Source organism: Hakea prostrata, chromosome 10 (genome assembly GCF_041222555.1).
Source record: "Hakea prostrata isolate BN-2017 chromosome 10, UWA_Hpros_2, whole genome shotgun sequence".
Taxonomy (NCBI): Eukaryota; Viridiplantae; Streptophyta; class Magnoliopsida; order Proteales; family Proteaceae; genus Hakea; species Hakea prostrata.
Window position 1 is genome coordinate 279,694 of NC_142609.1, and position 18,594 is coordinate 298,287.

Below are 18,594 nucleotides of genomic sequence, written 5' to 3' on the forward strand. Positions count from 1 at the left end.
CCGAGGAAGAAATAGAAGAAGAAATTTAACATTTACCGATGGTAGAAATTTAGATGGTAGTCTCCAGATCTGAAGATCCAAATTTAGTCAACAGATTTGATGGTAGAAATTTAGAGTTGTTCAGTTAACATATTCACACGTCCGTTCAGCTACCCTTTCCCTTAATTAAGGCTAAAGTGTAGCTGAACGGACGTGTGAATAGGTAAACTAAACGGCTTCAAATATTCACAATCATATTTGTTAAAATCATTTATTCTTGATATTATCTTTTCCTTAACCTGCACATTACTAAGATGTTACCAGCATCACCATCTAGAACCTTACACCACTTAATATTGAGCAAAACGTCTCCTTGTCCTTGTCCTCGTTAGAAAATGTGTCACACTCATACTCGTAGAAGAAAAATGATTTTGTCCCACTACTGTCAAATGGAGAGGAATCGCACATTTTGAAAATGGACCGATTCAATTTCTGCCATTTCTAAACAGACTAGTAATTCTGTTTCAACATTTCTATTTGAGGACGGCAATTAAACTAGTCCATGCATCTCGCCCATCTGCCGCTCAAACAAACAGGCCAGAAGGCAAAACAAGAGGGAGAGGGAGAGGGAGAGGATCCCGATTGATCATGTGAAGGCATCCATCCACTTGAACCTTTTATCATTTGCCTGTATGGAAGAAGAAGGCGAAGGCACCTCTAACTCCGGAGACCGGAGTTTACTCACCATGCACAACAGCTTGGGAGGCAATGCGTAATAAGCAGCCCCAGGTGACATCGCACAGCATCATCATTTGGAACTCTACAAATCAAAAGAGATCTGCTTTTATTGCTTCCTTAGCAGCATGGAGTCGTTTGCAAACTAAGTAAAAGTTTGTTCTGTACCCACACATCTCAAAAGAAAGATATAATATCCCAACATTACATCAATATAAAATTTATTTGACCTGCGTCCGCATCTCAAAAGAAAGATAGAACATCCCAACTTAACATGAAATAGAACCTGAACAAAGAATTATAATGACACTGATTTGTAAAACCATTTTGTTTGGTATTTTCTTTTTTTTGTTTGGGTGGGGGTGGGGGGTGATGGGGAGGATATCGAGTATAGATTTACAATGCCTTTCAACCACAAGAATGGACATTATATGTCAACACCCTTAGATCAACGATAATGATGCAAACCACTGATTCTCACGATGCTACCAAGAGATTCCTGAACTATATAGAGAGCCCGCTAAGAATCTGGTGGAGTCTCAAACCTTGTAGGAGTGTCAATACCCATCATACAGCAAAGGCCTGATAACAGGATTATAAGCAGCACAATACCCTGAACACAAATGAAACCAATGATGTCAGACTCTCATTTTGCTACTAACTTGAATTAAAAAGTAAAATAAAGAAGCAAACAGAAGAACATCAATACGACACAGAGCAATATTCATTTATAAGCCCAATTTTTGCCAATTTGAAATAATTAACGCTAAAGATCCCCAAACAAAATCTTCTACAATCTCAGTGGGATAAAACAGATGTCCATAAATTGGAAAATTACAACGCTTTATATTGAAGATTATGTTTAACATTGTGAAAGTCCCACTGGCAAAAATTACAGAATATGGTTTGTGCAGAGGTGTACTCGGCCGGACTCAACATGATAACAAAAAGGATAGCTGGGAAGGTAATTGCCATGAAGCCAATAAATATATATAAAAAAATAATAAAAAAAGAGGCATTTTTTAACAGAGCACATTTTTTTTTTCTTTGGAAAAGAAACATTGAAATCCTACTAATAATTATTTGAATGAGTAATCTTGTGTTTAAATGCAGGTAAAACCAGCATAGACCTTTAATAAGTTGGACTCTTATCTGCTTGACTTCTGACATGCTTAAGTTCCATCAAATGCACGACATTTGTCATATTCGAATCCTGAAGTTGGTGTTTTTCCAATCTTGACCATGGTTTGTTCTCTCATACCTCTAACTTATCCTCTCTTCCCTCCCTTGGCTCGTCACCTACACCTCCTCTTTGGTTCCAGCAGCACCAGCCTCATCACCACCACTTGCTATTTCATCTCACCTTCACCCTCTTCGGCTTTGGCAATCCTGGCCTGACCATCATCATCTGCTTCTCTGCACCAACCCAAATTCACCCCTTAGCCCTTTACCTGTGGTGCAGCCTCTGGCAAGTGCCAATCAGGGAGGGTTAGGCTTGGCCACCTGAAACAGCCCAACCTTTACTGTCCAATACCATTTTTCTCAGCTTCTTTGCTTCCCCAAACCAATCCACGGCACAATTTCAGTGATTGGAGAAAGTGGGGGAGAGTGTGTTTGTCGTCATTAATCTCGAGGCCATGACCATGAGTGCATAATATAGGCTTGAGATCCATTTCAACAACTTTGCCATGCTTCTCCTCTCCAAACCCTTCTTCCATAATTCCCATTTGTTCTTCCAACACTGCATTCATCTCAGCTACTTAGCAACAGATTCTACTACACCTTCAATAGAGACACAGACCAGACCTTTCTCTTTGCTCTCTGTCTGCCTTATCTGCAGAAGCCCCAGAGATTGTCAAGAGAAGAGGGGTTTGGGGCAGAGAAGCAGGTGGCGGTGGAAAGCTCACTGCTGCCACAGCCAACAGAAAGAAGGTGGAGGAGATGAGAGTCAAGAGATGAGAGAAAATAGATTAGACAGATGAGAAAGAAACCATCCTTAAGGGTTGGAAAAATGAATAATCCAGTATGACAAATATCCATCATCTGACGGTGTACTTGATGGAACTTGAGAAGATAAAAATCTTACTAAGTGTTGCCAGTTCATTTGTAACTTGAATAAACTTTAAGTCAGTACACCAGCCACAAATAAGACAACTATTGCAAGTAAAGATCATGTTAGCAGAAATAAAGCAGATAAAGACTGAACTCAACTCATTTATGAGACACAGGAAGTTTATAAATACAATGGTGGACAGTAAAACAGCATTTCAGCTCAACCCAACAATAAAAGAAAGCTTATCTCAACTAAGAACACACAGCCCAAGACACACAGCAAAAGCAGGTGCAGAAACAAAAGTGAGGGAGTGCCAAATTTAAATGTAGTCCAAAGTCGAAAGTGGTTTTAGGCTTTTCGCATATCCAAGTACACATGAATTCAGAAAAGCTCCCCCATGATGCTAGTATATTATCTTCCTGTCACATTTTTTTAAGTTTTCTCTCTTATGCTAATCAGCTGAAGGTTCCACGATTAACCTAGATACAAGAACTACAACCATAGTACGAAAAATCGCCTAAATTTCAGCGATATTCGGTGTTCCGGTAAGTGGCAACATGAAACCCAAGCCGATGTATAAAAAATTGCCGGAAGTATTGCCCTCTGTCAATTTTGATTACAAAAAGCAGTCAAGGTCAACACATCACCTCATTCGGGCAAAATTTTGACCTTGTTTGCCAGAGCTTCTCTCTCTTCCAGTGCTTGATTATTGCTTTTTTGGCATCGATCTTGAACATCTGGGAGAAGTTCTTGCGTAATTCTTTCCAGAAAATGCGTGCACCACGTCATTCAAATGGCATTTCGCTTGAATCTTGGAGATTTTCATCTCAAAAGTAACCACACTTCTCCAAACTTCATTTTTACTAAATGCATGATAGAATGTTGTTGGATTGGTATGGATTTAATATATATATTCAACACCATGGGCCAATCGACATCTCACGGTGCCGGAATTTTTTTTGCAAAGTAATTTATTTTATTATTTTCAAGCATCAAAAAAATTATTTTCCTACACTAAAAAAGGAACAGATATAAATGATATATGCCTTGAATGGGTACAAATTTAATATATGTTTAACTCCGTGGGCCAATCTACGGTCTCACAGAGTCAAAATATTTTTCCACCCAATAAATAATTTTTTTTTAAAATTATCAAAATATTTATAAAAGTAAAAATAACTATGGAAAATAGGGAAAAGGTTTGAAATTTATGGAATAGCTCTCTATGTGTTTTTGAAGTGTTGTCCATGTAGTTTCATCACCAGTTTTGGTATGACCAGCCAATTTTCTTGCCGAAAGAATTTTAAAAAAATATATGGGCAAGGGAAAAATTACTGGCTACGTACATGATTGTTTCTTTGTCTAGAGAATTTTATTTCAATGTTGTTTAGTGACTTATGCAATCATTTTGTATGCAATAGTGATCATGTTTGCTATTGGGAGTCAAAGGCGAGGTGGTTCACAGGGTGGACAGCAGGGACAAGCACAGGGCCAGGCATAGAGAGCAGTAGGAGGGAGGGTTGACCTTGCATGGCAATATTGTGTGGCAATTGATGAAAACAAAAGCAAGACACAATGTAATTTTTGTGGTAAGCGGTTAATGTCAGGTGGCATCAATAGGTCACACATCACTGGGAGTTCAAAGGATGCAACCACATGCACGAAGTCGTGTGCGGAGGTAGTGAAGGCAGTTAAGGAATTAAAGAAAGGGAAGGGGAAGAAGAAAGCCGAGAAGAGAGTGGACAAAGCATTTGATGACACAGTGCGGGGATCTTTAGCACACAAAGTCGATTCTAATTCTACAGAGGATGTTGACCCCGTTGATCTGGGCAGAGAGCAAGAGGAGAGGGAGATGAGGTGTGCGATGGCAGAGAATAGGGCATTGAACCAGCAGGAGCAAGAGAGGGCCAGAGTTAGAACTACAGGAGTTGGTCCCTCTAGGGCTAGAGCATTTGGGTCAGGGGGAAGGGATGGTATTATGGCATGTTCAGCCGATCACAGAGTTAAAGGACCATTCCTCCATCAGGCAATTGATTATCCACAACATCAAGACCTAATCCTAGAGCAGGATCCTGATGTTTTCAAGAGGGGGCGAAGTAGACCAAGATCTTAGGTGCATGGAAGAACATGAAGGGCAAGGTTAAACAAACAATGGCAAAGTGGATGCTCTTCCACACCATTCCAGCAAACACGGGGAGGACCATACTACAAGAACAAGATACACTATTGCAGAGGTAGGTTCTCGATACATTGGACCCACCCCTAAAGAAGTAATGACCACCTTCCTTACCCAGGAGAAGGAGGAGTTGGAGAAATACATCCCAAGATATGAGACCCTTCTAGGATACATATAGATGCACCATTATATCTAATGGATGGACCAGTCAAAAAAATCCATCGTCAACTTCATGGTGTATTGTGATAAGAGGATTGTATTCTTGAGATTTGTGGATGCTACTAGTAATATGAAAGACCACAGATGTCTCCTACAGAGCATGTTGAGGTGGAGCCAAAAAATGTTGTGCGGATCGTCATTGATAATGGCTCCAACTTGGAAAAGGTGGGTGAGATGATGATGAGGTCAAGTGAGTATCATCTTTTTTAGACACCCTGTGCAGCCCATTATATTGACCTCATTTTGAAGGATATCAGGAAGATTAAAATTGTTGAGGGCGTAGAGGATAAGGCTAAACAAGTGACGCATTTCATTTATAATCATATGTGTTCTTGATATGATGAGGTGTTCATGAAATGGCTTAGGCGACCCGGTCCAATGAGATTCGCGCAAAATTTCGCCGCCCTTAACTTTATACAAGAGAAGAAGACAGGGCTGAAATCAATGTTTGCATCCCAGAAGTGGTTTGATTAGGCTGGACTCAGGTTAGACAAGTAAATTTTATACGATTATTTCATTTTACAAATTATTACACTACCTATTAAGTACTAACTTAATGTGTTTGTCATAATTCAGAACCCAAAAAATGGGCATGATGTATAGCGCACCATCTCATCTAACGATTTCTGGAGAAACGTGGGGATTGTCTTGCAGACAATGAAGCTCATCATAAAAGTCCAGCATATAGTGGACTCCTCCTTGAAGGGGCCCACAATGTGCCACCTATATGAACCCATTCAGCGTATGAAGACTGCCATATAGAAAGCAGACCTAAAAGGCTGCCAAGGTTTCCAAAACATCGTCAATAAATGATGCAGCCAACAGTTATGGATCCGCTGCATAAGGCTGGTAAGTAAATATCATGGATTGTTGCCTTGTTACCTTGTTGGTAATTCAATCTTAAATCTAATTGTGAGTTTGTAAATTGAGTAGCCTATTATTATCTCAACCCCAAACATTAGTACAATGAAAGTTTGGGCTTGGACACAGACCTGCTTGAGGCCATGATGGAGGTGATTGCAAAGTTGGAGCCGAGGCCGACACTCCAATCATTTTATAACGACAAGGTGAGATAGTAGGGATTTCAGACTTCAGACTTGCATTTGATTTTTAAAAGAATTTACCCAACCATCATTTGTAGATAAAACTATTTAGGGACGCATTTGGGTCCTTTAGTTTAGACGCTGCTCTAAGGGGATGGGATGACGCCGATAGGTTAGATGCATTACTATTATACATTTTACAGATAAGTAGAATAAATGAAGAATTTTAACTTATTGTTTGTGTCATAATGCAACTAAGTGGTGGGTTATGTATGGTTCGAGTGCAGCGAACCATAGGAGACTAGCGATTTGGATCCTCTCCCTAATTTCCTCCGCCTCTAGGTGCGAAAGGAATTGGAGTTCAACTTGATCCACTCTAAGAAGAGGAATAGATTGGGTGGCTAGCACCTAAATGATCTAGTCTTTTTCCACTATAACATGAGGTTGAAGCTGCAATACGCCAAGGAATAGGCTAAGGGTAGGCCAGCAGGACATCATGGACCTCGTCAATATCTTCAAGGTGGAGTCAGATGGTAAGGATCCCCTTGTTAATTGGTTGATGGACAGGGGTGAGTTGGTGTTCAACCAGCCTAGAGGGAGGCTTGAATCAAAGATTGCTCGAGCTGCGGGGGTTGATGTTGATGCATTCATGGCATCTCGAGATGGGCAGGCACATGCACAGAAGGGAAACAATATTGTGATGAGGATTGGTTGATGGCCCTTGGTAAGAATGACGACAATGAGTTTGTGCCTTCGATGCTTGGTTTAAAGGATCCAGATGACACCCTCGCTCCCAATCAGACTCAGACACATATGATGATGATGGTGGTAATGATGATGAGATTGAAGGTGATGGTGGTGATGGTGGTGATGGTGGTGACGATGACGACGATATCATAGTGGTGGACTTTGAGAGCGTTTATAGGTTTCATTACCAGAGACACAGCTACCCCTTCCCCCAAAGATACACTAGGGAGAGTCACTTCACAAATGCCACACAGGATGCAAATCATGGTGGGAGGCACATCGTGGTCATGCTACGACCTACAACCAAAAGGGGAAGGGGAGAGGAAGCAGCACAAACATGGTCATAGACAGCTCCTATGAGGATGACCTCTTATCGTACAGGGGATCGTACGGTTCTTTCTTGAATCCTATCGATCCTACGGATGTGGGCAGCTTAACAAGCATGATAGGATCCTTGAGCTTGGATGAGTCCAGAGGCTCCACATCTACTTATGGGGCTTACAGTTATGGTCCTTATGGTGTCCCTCCCAATCATATGGACATTATAGTACGAGTAACCCTTCCGGTGGCAGTTACATTGATTATGGGTTGACCTCAAGGGCAGAGTCAGTTGTGGAGTCTACCTTCGGATGGGGTCTACCACCACCATATCCACCCACCACATAGATGAGCCTATTTCGTATCCCCATTCTCATTTCCCTCAAACGGAAGTTGTCGAGATGATGGATGACGATACATACAAAACTGCAGTTTACGACTATCTCGACAACCATTAGTAGGGGATATTATGGGATTGGTATGTAATTATGTTGAGGTGAACATGATATATACTCGATAAACCAAAAACAAGGGATGGATCCACCAAGGCATAAAACTTGGTATTGAGATGATGGGATCACTTTGTACATGCCTACATTTGTATCGTTGTACATGATATGTACTTCACTACTTGTATATTTGTATAATAAAAGTCGTTCCTTTTTTCTTTTTCCTTGCAAATTAATGAAGATCTTTGTGTTCTCTTTCATCATTTGCATATTTACATTGGTTTAAATTGATGTTCAAGATTTCCAGTTTCACCCACATACAACCTGTCATGTGCCGATCAAGAACACCACTTTAGGTTAGGCTTTAAGCAAAAATAACACTCCCAGTGTATTTATTGGCCTCAAATTAGGCTAGACACCAAAAACCAGCCCAAAATGACCTCAAATACCATCAGAAGTTGCCTATTTCGGTAGTTCCATTGGGTGGCGAAACGACATGTTTCACCAAATTTCACACTATGACTACAGCCTAGATCAATACAGAAGTCGACAGAATAGACAATCACTTAACCTAGAACTCTAGCCTAGGAATTAAGATCAAATTTAAAGGAAAGATCTGGAAGCAATATAATAAGTGGCAGAACTTCAAAAGTACCATTCACAGCCCCCCTTTATCATTTATCTTTCATTACCCCATCCAGGATACTAAAGATCAACTGAAATCAAATCAACAAAAAGCAAACCTTTTTAACCCTGATTTCATCAAGAAAATAGTTACCTTTTTAACACTCGTTTCATCAAGAAAATAGTTTAAATATGGGCCTGTGGAGCCATATCAGTCACATAAATTCACTAAGCTACCTATAAAAGTGGGATTGATACCAGTTATATAGATTTCTTTCCAGCTAGAAAGGCATACAAATTGCTCAGTAAGGTTATTTTGCAGGAAGTCTAACCACACAATGTAGATTGCCAGTCTTGAATATACGCCTCAATGCACAAAAAATCTAAGAGGCCCTAAGATAAGATGCTGGAGACCAAAAGAGCAGCCCCTAGGCACATTTATTAAATTGTGATCAAACTTGCAAAGTGGGCCTCTAAGAGAAGAAGCCAATGAAATATGGAACTGCATGATGATTAATATTAAGAAGGTTACCAAAAGAAATTTTAGGGAAAGTTCAAAGTAGGCTAGGCCCCTAGGAGATTTGGTGGTGGAATGAGGAGGTCCAAGCAGCCATTAAGACCAAGAAAGAGGGGTTTGAGGCACAGCAACTGACTGAAGAACAAGAAGAAGCCTTTTCCCAACTAAATGTGGTTATCTACATGGATCCTTGCCTTCCAATCACCTCTACTTGAGGACATCCTAGATGCAAGGCCTAAGGTATGCATATCTTTTCTCGACCCCTTCCTTAGGGTTACCTTAGGTCTACCCCAAGTTCTTCTAATTCCTTCAAACGAGGCTAAATCGTTCTATACAGCAGCATTTAAAGGCCTACACTAAACATGGCCATGTCACCTCAATGGATTTTTTCATAGCTTATCATTTATTGGAGCTACTCCCAAATTTACTATAATCATTACTTGCCTAATCCTTCCCAGTTTTGTCACACATCCATCTTAGCATCCTCATTTTTACAAAACTGAAATTATCTATATAATGTTTTTTAACAACCTAACACTCTACACCATACATCATATCTAGTTGTACAATGGTCCTATAGAACTTTCCTTTGAGCTTTAAAGGAATATCTTGATCACACAAGACCCTAGAGGCACCTCTCCACTTCATCCTCTCCATTTAACCCTATTTTCAATTTGGATTCCTTCTTAAAGTAGGAAGTTTTAATTTTACAGCTTTTATTTGTTTAAGGGTTCTTAAATAGAATTATTTTTCTAGTTGTTTTATGAGTTGAGTGACTTGAGTCCTAGTGTGAGACAAGGAACAACTTTCAATCGAAACCAGGATTTAGACCCAAAAAAGGGCCTTTGTAGGTTTACAAATGATTTTTTTTTAAATTTCGACCCTAGGTTTCGAGCCTTATATGACGTCCATTTCATCTGATTTCGTGCCTCCTACCTATTTAAAGCATAATAAACACAATGGAACTAGTATTTTGCCCAAAAAAACCACTGAAAATGTATCGTTATTCGTTAAACTATACTAACAAATGATTGATTCCGACAAGTACAAATTGTATTGCATATAGGCATAGAATCATCAGCATACATGAATTGTTTGATAGAATGATTACATAAACAATAAGTCAACAAATAAAATGACCAACTAGATCAAGTGATGGTGTCTCACATATATTAAGTTGAAGCCCATATATCATACATACATATGAAAAAAATACATAATTTAAAAAATACTTATTAAAATTTAAAAAATTTAAAAAAGGGTAGCAAATAATAAAAAAATAAGTTTAACAAAACACAATCATAAATCGTAGTCCTAGGCTAAACATATATTAATTTCAAGGCAATACAAGATCATTTAAGGCGTGAACAAAACAAAAATAAAAAAGTGGAAGTTTGGAACTGTTGCATATGACTCATGCTTCACATTTTGTTGATGCTGGAGTTTCCTTTGTAGCTGTTGTGGCTTAGGAGGTGTTTGGAGGCAAAAGAGGTGCTTGAAGACAAAGGAGTCATGGAAATAAGGTGAAAATGGGATAGAAATCAACAAAAATTGAGGACAACAAGTTGGAATATTGAAATGGTCGAAATATCATTCGAGATGGTCGAAACCTCTGCGATGGTCGAAATATCCGAAATTTCAGTCGAAACTTATAACTTTTCCAAAATAATTGGAATTTCGTTTTGGTTTTCAAACTAAATGGGAACAACTAGTTCAGGATTTTAGTTGCTTTCTAAGGAAACATGCAATCAATAATATAAAAAATAAATAAATAAATAAATTTTGTAAAAGTTACACATGTACATTTTGATAAAGGGCATGGTTTGCTAAGGACAAGAGTTTAGGTTAATCATTAATTTCTCATTCATCCAACCTTGCTCTTCCCTCTAACAAAGCAGCACAAACAGCAACATAAGTTGGAAATGTAAGCCAGCAGTAACTTACAACTAATAGTCCCTCCAGAAGAGTTGATTTAATCTGGCATACTCCATCACAGCCAGTAATACCAGCTGAATCATTCCCAGCACTACTTTCAGAGAGAAACCTTCCCAATGCCCCATAAGATGGATGGTGAATTGATTTGTGTGGATCTGATGTATAAAGAACCGTGTACCTTGCCCCAGACTGCTCTACAGAACGGATAAGCCCAGACAAAGCCTCACCTGTACACCAATCCAAAACATAATTGTCATTCTATTTAAGAATTGAGACATCAAACCATCCATCCATTCACAACACAATGAAATCTAGAATACCTTCTGAAGGGACATGTTCAGGTTTGTTCAAAGAATTTGTGCCACCTTGGCAGAACACAATCAAATCTGTTTGCCCCTTCTGCCTATTTTGCATCCTTGAAAGCAAGTATTCCTGTTTTGATAAGTTAAAGAGAAGAAGAGGAAGCATCAACTCACCATTAATCCATCAAAAACCCATAATGTGAGCTGTAAAGATGTTGTCTTAAACTATTCATCAAGGAAAATGAATATATAAATAAATAAATAAATAAAAAGATTTTGTTCTCAAATTACATGAACAGAGTTCAGATCAGCAAGTTTCATAAAATCTTCACTGTCAAGTGAACATGACTCCGAGAAAGCAATATCAGCGGCTCCTAGTTGATGCCCACAAGCTTCTGTGAACCCTGAGATTAGAGAACTCTCCATCGTCTCCTCTTTGGAAGCTGCAACATATGGAAACGCCAGGGAAAAATTGGACTTCATGAACGAAACCTGTTTGAAACAAAGAGTTTATGGAATTCCTAGTCTTAGAACCTTGATGCAAAATTTAAAGGTGGGGCGTGGGGGGAAGAACACATAAGAGTATAAAATTCTAATGCTAAAATGCTAAAGAACATATAGGAATTACCTTGAGCAAGTCTAAAAGGTCTGGATTTGCATTGTTTCTAGAAATATCTGAAGATTGCAACTAAAAATGAAGAAAACACCTCATATTAGTAACCTGGATTACAAAAGAAAAGGGTTCTAGAGAGAAAAACCACGCACTTCAACTACATAACTTCCCCAGCAGACTCACAAGTCAAAAGAAAAAAGGAACTCAGAACTTCGCTGTTCTGTTGCAAATAAGGTTTGATTTACAAAATGTAGATTCATAAGTATGGTAGTAAAGGCATTTGTATCAGTGCCGTAGTTTAGAAACCCAAAAAAAAGAGAGAGAAATGAGAGAGGCGGTGGAGAGGAGAATGTGGAGAGGAGGAAGGTGAGATCTTGCACAAGCAAGACTCTTGCTCTGCCACTTATTTATAAAATTTGGTCAAAGATCAGTATCAGGATATCTTTTACTAAACTGGTTGACAGAAAAATAGGAAGTAAATATTATCTGCAAAAAAGAAACTATCCTAGATATGGTCTTGATTGTCAACCAAGCATAGGGGAAAGGAGCAAGCTAGTAAATACAATCGTACCCCAGGGTACACAATGTCATGTATCCCTTAATATAGCACAACTTTTAACAGCATGTATGCAACCTACAGCATTGCAGGGGAGACTGGATCCAATGGGACACCAACATGGGAATCAAGTGAGCAAGTTGCCTAAATACCAAAGCCAAGGTGACTCCTTTACATCTAAGCTAATGAGTCTGATAAGACATGGGTCATAGATGTCCAATTACAGGGAAAACAAAGTCCAAGTAGCAATTGAGAATTGCTGGATACAAAATTATCATTAACTCAAATACTGCAACAGTATATCACATTAAGGTTAAATAAAAACAGGTGTACCCCTCCACTTCAGATTAACATGCCATGCCTTATAATCATGACTTCTCTACTTTGATCCCATATTAGCTATGATGTCACCTAAAAGCTTGAACTGTAAGGGAAAAGAAGCTTAAATGTCTACGTCACAATATCCCTAACAAAATTCTTGCTACAGATTCTAGGAATGCTATGAAATATAATACAAGCAGATAAATCAGGCTTTGACAGTGCTGGGAACATTTGTCATCCACTGCTACTCTTCTTCATCAATTCAGCAGCATGTAACTTTAGTATATCAGGAGAGAAGCAAGAAGGCAGAGCCCTCTTTGCATCTTTTGCTGTTGAAACCTCATATTTTGTATAGAAATCTGCAAAAGAGTTACTGCAATTCATAAAGGATGCAAGTGGTTGTGCATTCTGTAATCCATCTCCCCATATATTTTGTGTTCCCCCACTACCTTTTCCACCAAAAATAATAATGAAAAAAAAATCAGATAAAATTATTAATCAAAAGGTGTTATGGGTCACATTTGCACGGAGACAAGGGCCTCCACTTACACACATACATATAAAAAGAGAGAAAGAAGAAGATAACCAAAGTCAGTAAAGGTAATGCATTGAAAATATCAAGGCTCCTGTGTCAAAAATGTCAAACGTAAAATTCCTTAGGAGGATCTCACCTCTTGGCCCACAAAAACTAGTGCCACATCCACAGATTGCCGAGATTTCTCTGCTGAGCACTAAAGAAAATATACCCCATATGAGGAATTATAGCAAATACATGGAACACTTCAACTTCCAGATAAAATCCCCAGATTTAAAATATGAATAGCAAATGGTAAAACCATCAAAGCCAATTTAACTGAAAGGGTAAAAGGAGTACCAGCAAGTCTAACCAGCCCCCTTGAGACAGAACAGATTTCGCTAAATCCTTTGATGACATCTTTTGATAGTTAACAGCGTCTTTCATCTCATTGTATAATGACCTGCACACGAACAATAATATTAGTGACCTTCGGCAGGCTAAAGGCATCATTTTGTAATTCAACACAAAGAAAGTACTAACTAACTAACGAATACCTGATCCTGATGGTGGAATGATCAGAATAAAGTAATACATGAAGGCAGCAAAATGAAAAGAAAAAAGGGATAATTACTATTGCCCCCTTGTACTATAGCTTAATTACTAAAGGGACCCTACTCTATGAAATTACTGTTGCCCCCCTCACTTCTAATGGTGTTAAAAAACTGTTATAGTTGGATGCTTAATGTCTATTTTGCCCTTCTAGAATTAAGAAGCCAAAAGACAACCATATGAGATACCAATTTTACCCTTGTGTTCTTGTCATTTTAGATACCAAAAAGTTGGATCTTCATGAGATGAAACCGAGTGAGCTCTTTTACCCAAAAAGAAAAAAGAGAGAGACCTTTTTTCATCTGGGTTGGATTGATATGGGTTGTAGATATGGAAACGAAGACAAATTTTAGGATATAAATGTGTAAGGTTTTGGATCAGATTTGGTTTAACAAAACTAAATGGGTAGCTACAGCCTACAACAACAGTTAGGGTTTAACAAATCCCTATGGGAAGGGGTTTAGGGAAACTATGGGCTTGATCTCTAATGGAAGGAAAGGTTGCTGTTGAGTTCTTGGGCAATCTTGGATTATTTCTCTTGCTTTCCTTCTTTTTTTTTTTTTTTTTTTTTTTTTTTTCCTTTTCTGGTTTCTCAGATCTGCCACAAGACAAGAATGGAGAAGCCGCGAGAGAAAAGAAGGGGGAGGGGGCGCCACAAGGTGTAGGGGAGGGTGGGGGTCGCAGGGGGTGGGTTAAGGGTTTAGGAAGGATCACAGGGTCTGAGAGGGGCTTCTTGGTGGCTGTGATGAGTGGGAGAAGGGTCTTAGGCGGTTGCACAGGAGAGGGAAGGGATGGAGAATGGCTGTGTGTGAGAGAGGAGGAAGAGGAAGGGGATGGAGGCTGCTTTACTTGTGAATGTGCTGGACTGTTGAATTGATGCTGGAGATTGGAAGAAGAATGCTGGAAACTTGAAGAAGATCTCTCAAAACCTCAACCATGGCCCTCCGAAGAAAGCCACGATCCTTTTCCCTCAATTCTCAGATTCTTTATTCAATTTCACTTTTAAGATTACATGGCGGGAATGCTTCACTTATAGCCTCATAAGAAATTGAAAAGGACTCTAAGTTGGAAAACCAATGAGAACTCTAATTGGTTTATCTGAAACTAACTCAACTACTCTTGCCTAAGACTTCGACTCAAACAAGAAAACTCAATAACTAACTCTAGAGGACTCCAATCCAAATTCTAAGAGTATATATGGAGTCCTTAGATATAAGGAAATTAAATTGGACTTAGACTGTGGGATCCCAACCTAACTGAGAATCTCACCTAGACAAGAACTCCTAAATAACTTGTAAAATAATAATCAGAAAAATAAAATAAAAATATGTCTAAGGTCCATATAACATCCTGGACTCAATGGGACATGTACCTAATTGTCACAACATTGAGGAAAATTACCAAAACACCCCTGGATTGAATTAGGGGGTTCTTTTGGGAGGAGGACTGCCTGCTTACATCACCAATAAGGTGTGATACGATATGTAATGATACTCTCTATACATTTGGTTTAGGGGTTTGATTAAATTATCAATAACTATTGCATTTTATCTGCTGAGACATTGCAATATGCACATTAAAAAACAAATCCTACTTCAGAGCTATGATTCCAAAAACCAAAAAGCATCAACAACACCTGGATGGATAAGTCTTCACCAAAAACCTCAAACAGTGACATATTTCAAATTCCATGCTCAGGGGTTTTGATACCTTGCTGAAAAATAAATCGAATTAAGGAAACAAACTACAGTTTGATAGAATCAAGGAAATAAACTGTAATATTGCTTATGTATATTATTTTTTGCTCTAGAAGTGTATTTCTATGGGTATCCACAATGTGCAATTCTTATCTCTAATATGATATGATACATCTCTTATAATCACCTTAGTGATACATGATAATGTAAACCTTGGTTCAAGGTGGATCAGCTTGTGGTATTTCTTTTATTTACTTGGGTTTGAGTTGATTTTATTGACATACATTCATTTGCTTTCCTTCCACTGTAATTTGATTATTGTATTGTGGTTTATCAATGAGGCTAAAATATTGTGTCCATGATCCTGGCAAGTCATTGGGATGTCATAGGGCATCTAGTCATATTCCAACCAGGGTGTCTCGTCTGAGATCATAACACAATTAAATTCTTTTTTAATGTATAAATTAGAGACATTGTGGTCCTGGTGACAATAATCAAGCCATACCAGGAGAATCACCACACAAAAAAAAGAGTGGGAGCTAAATTACCCTGTATGGTCCCACTTTGCAGAGTCCTGCAAGGGTTGGATTGGGATAGTTCCCAACTTTAACATTTTCATAGCCAGCAAAACCAGCCAACTTCTGTTACCAACAATTGCCATCTAGAACTCTTGATCCGGAAAAAAAAGGCTATGCCTTGTTGTTCTTTGTCGTATGCTTACTCAAATCGAACAACTCATTGTGTTTTCCTTTTCTTTTTCCATTGAAAAATTTTGCCATCCATGAAAGGCAAATGCCAACCAGAGTGATGAGATATCATATAATGCCCAAGACTTTGTAGCAAATTGACTCTTAACCATGAGCAATCAAAGAAGAACAATGGAAAATCTAAAAGATGGAACTTAATCTTAGATGTAGCAGCCTTTTAAGTAATGTTTCCTTTTAGTGGATGTATATCATGTATTAGGACAACCGATAGCGTGTCTCAACAGACAAACTTCTTAAGGCACTACAGTTGGTTATCCAATCCACGAATTACAAGATAATAGATTAATCAACCATTAAAAATTCGAGTATGCCACCGGGCTTCATTGCTAAATTTGAATGGAACTCCAATCCTACAGGAACTTAAAAGAACAAAAGTTCCAATCTAGATTAAAGTACAAGGAGAACTATTTATCAGCTTCTTTTTATTTTTTTCCTTTCTTGGTATTTTACCCCGGGAGTGTCCATATTTTATCAGAATTCGAATATTTTGAGAAAAAACTACAGCTAAAAGTAAAAAAAGAAGGTAAACGATGTTCATACTGGTACGGGGACCATAAGAATGCCGGGACTGTGGATAGTGAAGTTGAAGCAAATGCGATCTGATTCGCAAGAAGCAAAAATGCCCATGATGCAACCACAACTGCCTTCATCTTTCCTGGAAAAGCCTTCCAACAGGAGATTGATCACGTCACAAGGAAATCCATGAACCTCAATTGAATATAAACAAAAGAGAAACAGAAATTGATCAAATAAACGAAAATTTTGACATACTGAAAAAGTAGAAACTATACAGCATCGAACAGAAACAATAAAAATTTATTTGGGAAATTCAATACTATAGATTGGCTTATTCCAGATCTCATTTCGAATCGTGACCAAAGATGATAAGATTTGGAAAGGAGATTGGAGGGATACCCACATACCTTAAGCACTTCGAGAGACGCACAGGTCGCACAATTTCTGGTTTCAACAGGATTACAGCGACAACGGGAGATGTTAAGTATTTAATTGAATAGCGGTTCTCACCCCACCCCCAAAAACAAAAAGAAATAATTGAAAATCATTTTTCATCGTGTTATTTCGTCATGAATTTGTTTACCAAAATATATATTCACATGAAATTACATATAGACCCTAGATCTACAATTAATTACATCTATTACCCCTATAAAAATTCAATTACAAATACCCTTTACTATTAAGTAGTAAAACTTAATAATGATATTACTTTTTTTTTCTTTTTGGTAATATGATATTACCAGTAAGGGGATATTTAGTGATAGTAAATGTAATTAATTGTAAATTTACGAGATTTAGATTTAATTTGTCCTAAAAATGTATAGATAAAATAAGTAGACGCAATCCATCACATCCTTCGTATTTAATTAGGTCCCTTCTTTTAGGTAGAGATCCTCTCCACCCAGGTAGGCCATCCTTTCATCTTCCACATTCACATAAAGCCTCACACAAAGTCTACCCATGTACCATGGAAGGCCCTATATGAGTGTGGGATAACAGGATGATGGCCTACCTAGATGGAAAGGATCTGGACTCCCATTCTTTACCCCCTCTAAACTACAACTTGAAAAATGCTTATGGTCTGGTGGTGCTTTTGTTATGGTGGTGACAGTCTCCTATGTAGAAATAGTAAGGTTGAGGAGGATTTAGATTCAAGCTTTTGTCCCTATACACCTTCCCCCCCCCCCCCTCTCCCTTATAAACTAGCAGCCTCCTATACAGAAACAGAAAGATTGAAGAGGTTTCAGGTCCAAGCCTCCATCCATCCACACCTACTCCCCTCCTATTCCTCCTCCTCCTCCTCCTTTATAAACCAAAGATAGCAATGCTATTCCAAACACTTATTCTTCTTTTTCTATAACCTAGAGAATGCTTCCGGTACTGTCATCCTTTTGTCATAGTGGTGGTAATCTCCTGTATAGAAATAGCAAGGTTGAGGAGGTTTCAGGTTCAAGCCTCCATCCCTCTGCAGCTTCCCCTTCCGCCTCCTCCCTTGTGAACTAGAGGCAGCAATGCTATTCCAAACCCTTATTCTTCTTTTTCTATACCCTAGAGTCAAAAGGGGTAGATGCAAGAAAGTACTTGCCCTTCACAATTTTTGCCCATACAGATGAGGGTTCAGCATAACAAGCATCCAAGATTGTCTAAGAAGTAAGGCCTAGTTGTGATCCTAAATAGACCTAAAATCTAAGTCAACTAGCCAATTAGGTTTGAAACATTCAGATTTCTTAAATCATAGAGCAATGAGACTTATTGGCTTCTTGCCCAGATATCCAATCCAAATACGAGATGCAATAGACTCAAGAGTTTTATAAACAAGTTTAGGAAAATCAAAGCATCCCATAGGATAAAAAGGTATTGAAGCAATAACAGATTATACTAAAGTAGGGAAATCAAAG

General features: G+C 38.5%; 1 protein-coding gene across 3 annotated transcripts; it reads right to left on the minus strand.

The window, feature by feature from the left end:
- Positions 1-1,051: 1,051 nt before the first annotated feature.
- Positions 1,052-17,203, minus strand: LOC149001264 (uncharacterized). Of its 3 annotated transcripts, none has more exons than XM_089136393.1 (9): positions 17,101-17,203; positions 16,718-16,842; positions 13,462-13,564; positions 13,259-13,318; positions 11,726-11,785; positions 11,389-11,589; positions 11,116-11,227; positions 10,805-11,022; positions 1,052-1,327 (listed from the first exon to the last, which is right to left on the minus strand). In XM_089136393.1, the coding sequence occupies exons 2-9, from the start codon at positions 16,825-16,827 to the stop codon at positions 1,235-1,237; spliced, it is 957 nt and encodes a 318-aa protein (XP_088992519.1). In that variant the 5' UTR covers positions 16,828-16,842; positions 17,101-17,203; the 3' UTR covers positions 1,052-1,234. The 3 variants fall into 3 exon arrangements, with proteins under 3 accessions (XP_088992519.1, XP_088992520.1, XP_088992522.1); XM_089136394.1 differs by having other exon boundaries at positions 16,718-16,885; positions 17,101-17,197; XM_089136396.1 differs by having other exon boundaries at positions 16,718-16,832; positions 17,101-17,196.
- Between the last annotated feature and the right edge of the window lie 1,391 nt (positions 17,204-18,594).

Bases quoted from the DNA above. Each gene is read 5' to 3' on its own strand.
- LOC149001264 (XM_089136393.1), bottom strand. From the start codon at position 16,827: ATGAAGGCAGTTGTGGTTGCATCATGGGCATTTTTGCTTCTTGCGAAT. The intron at 11,228-11,388 runs GTAATTTGAGAA...TTATCAAAACAG, and splicing joins CTGATCTGAACTCTGTTCAT to GAATACTTGCTTTCAAGGAT. The intron at 11,023-11,115 runs GTATTCTAGATT...ATTGGTGTACAG, and splicing joins TGAACATGTCCCTTCAGAAG to GTGAGGCTTTGTCTGGGCTT.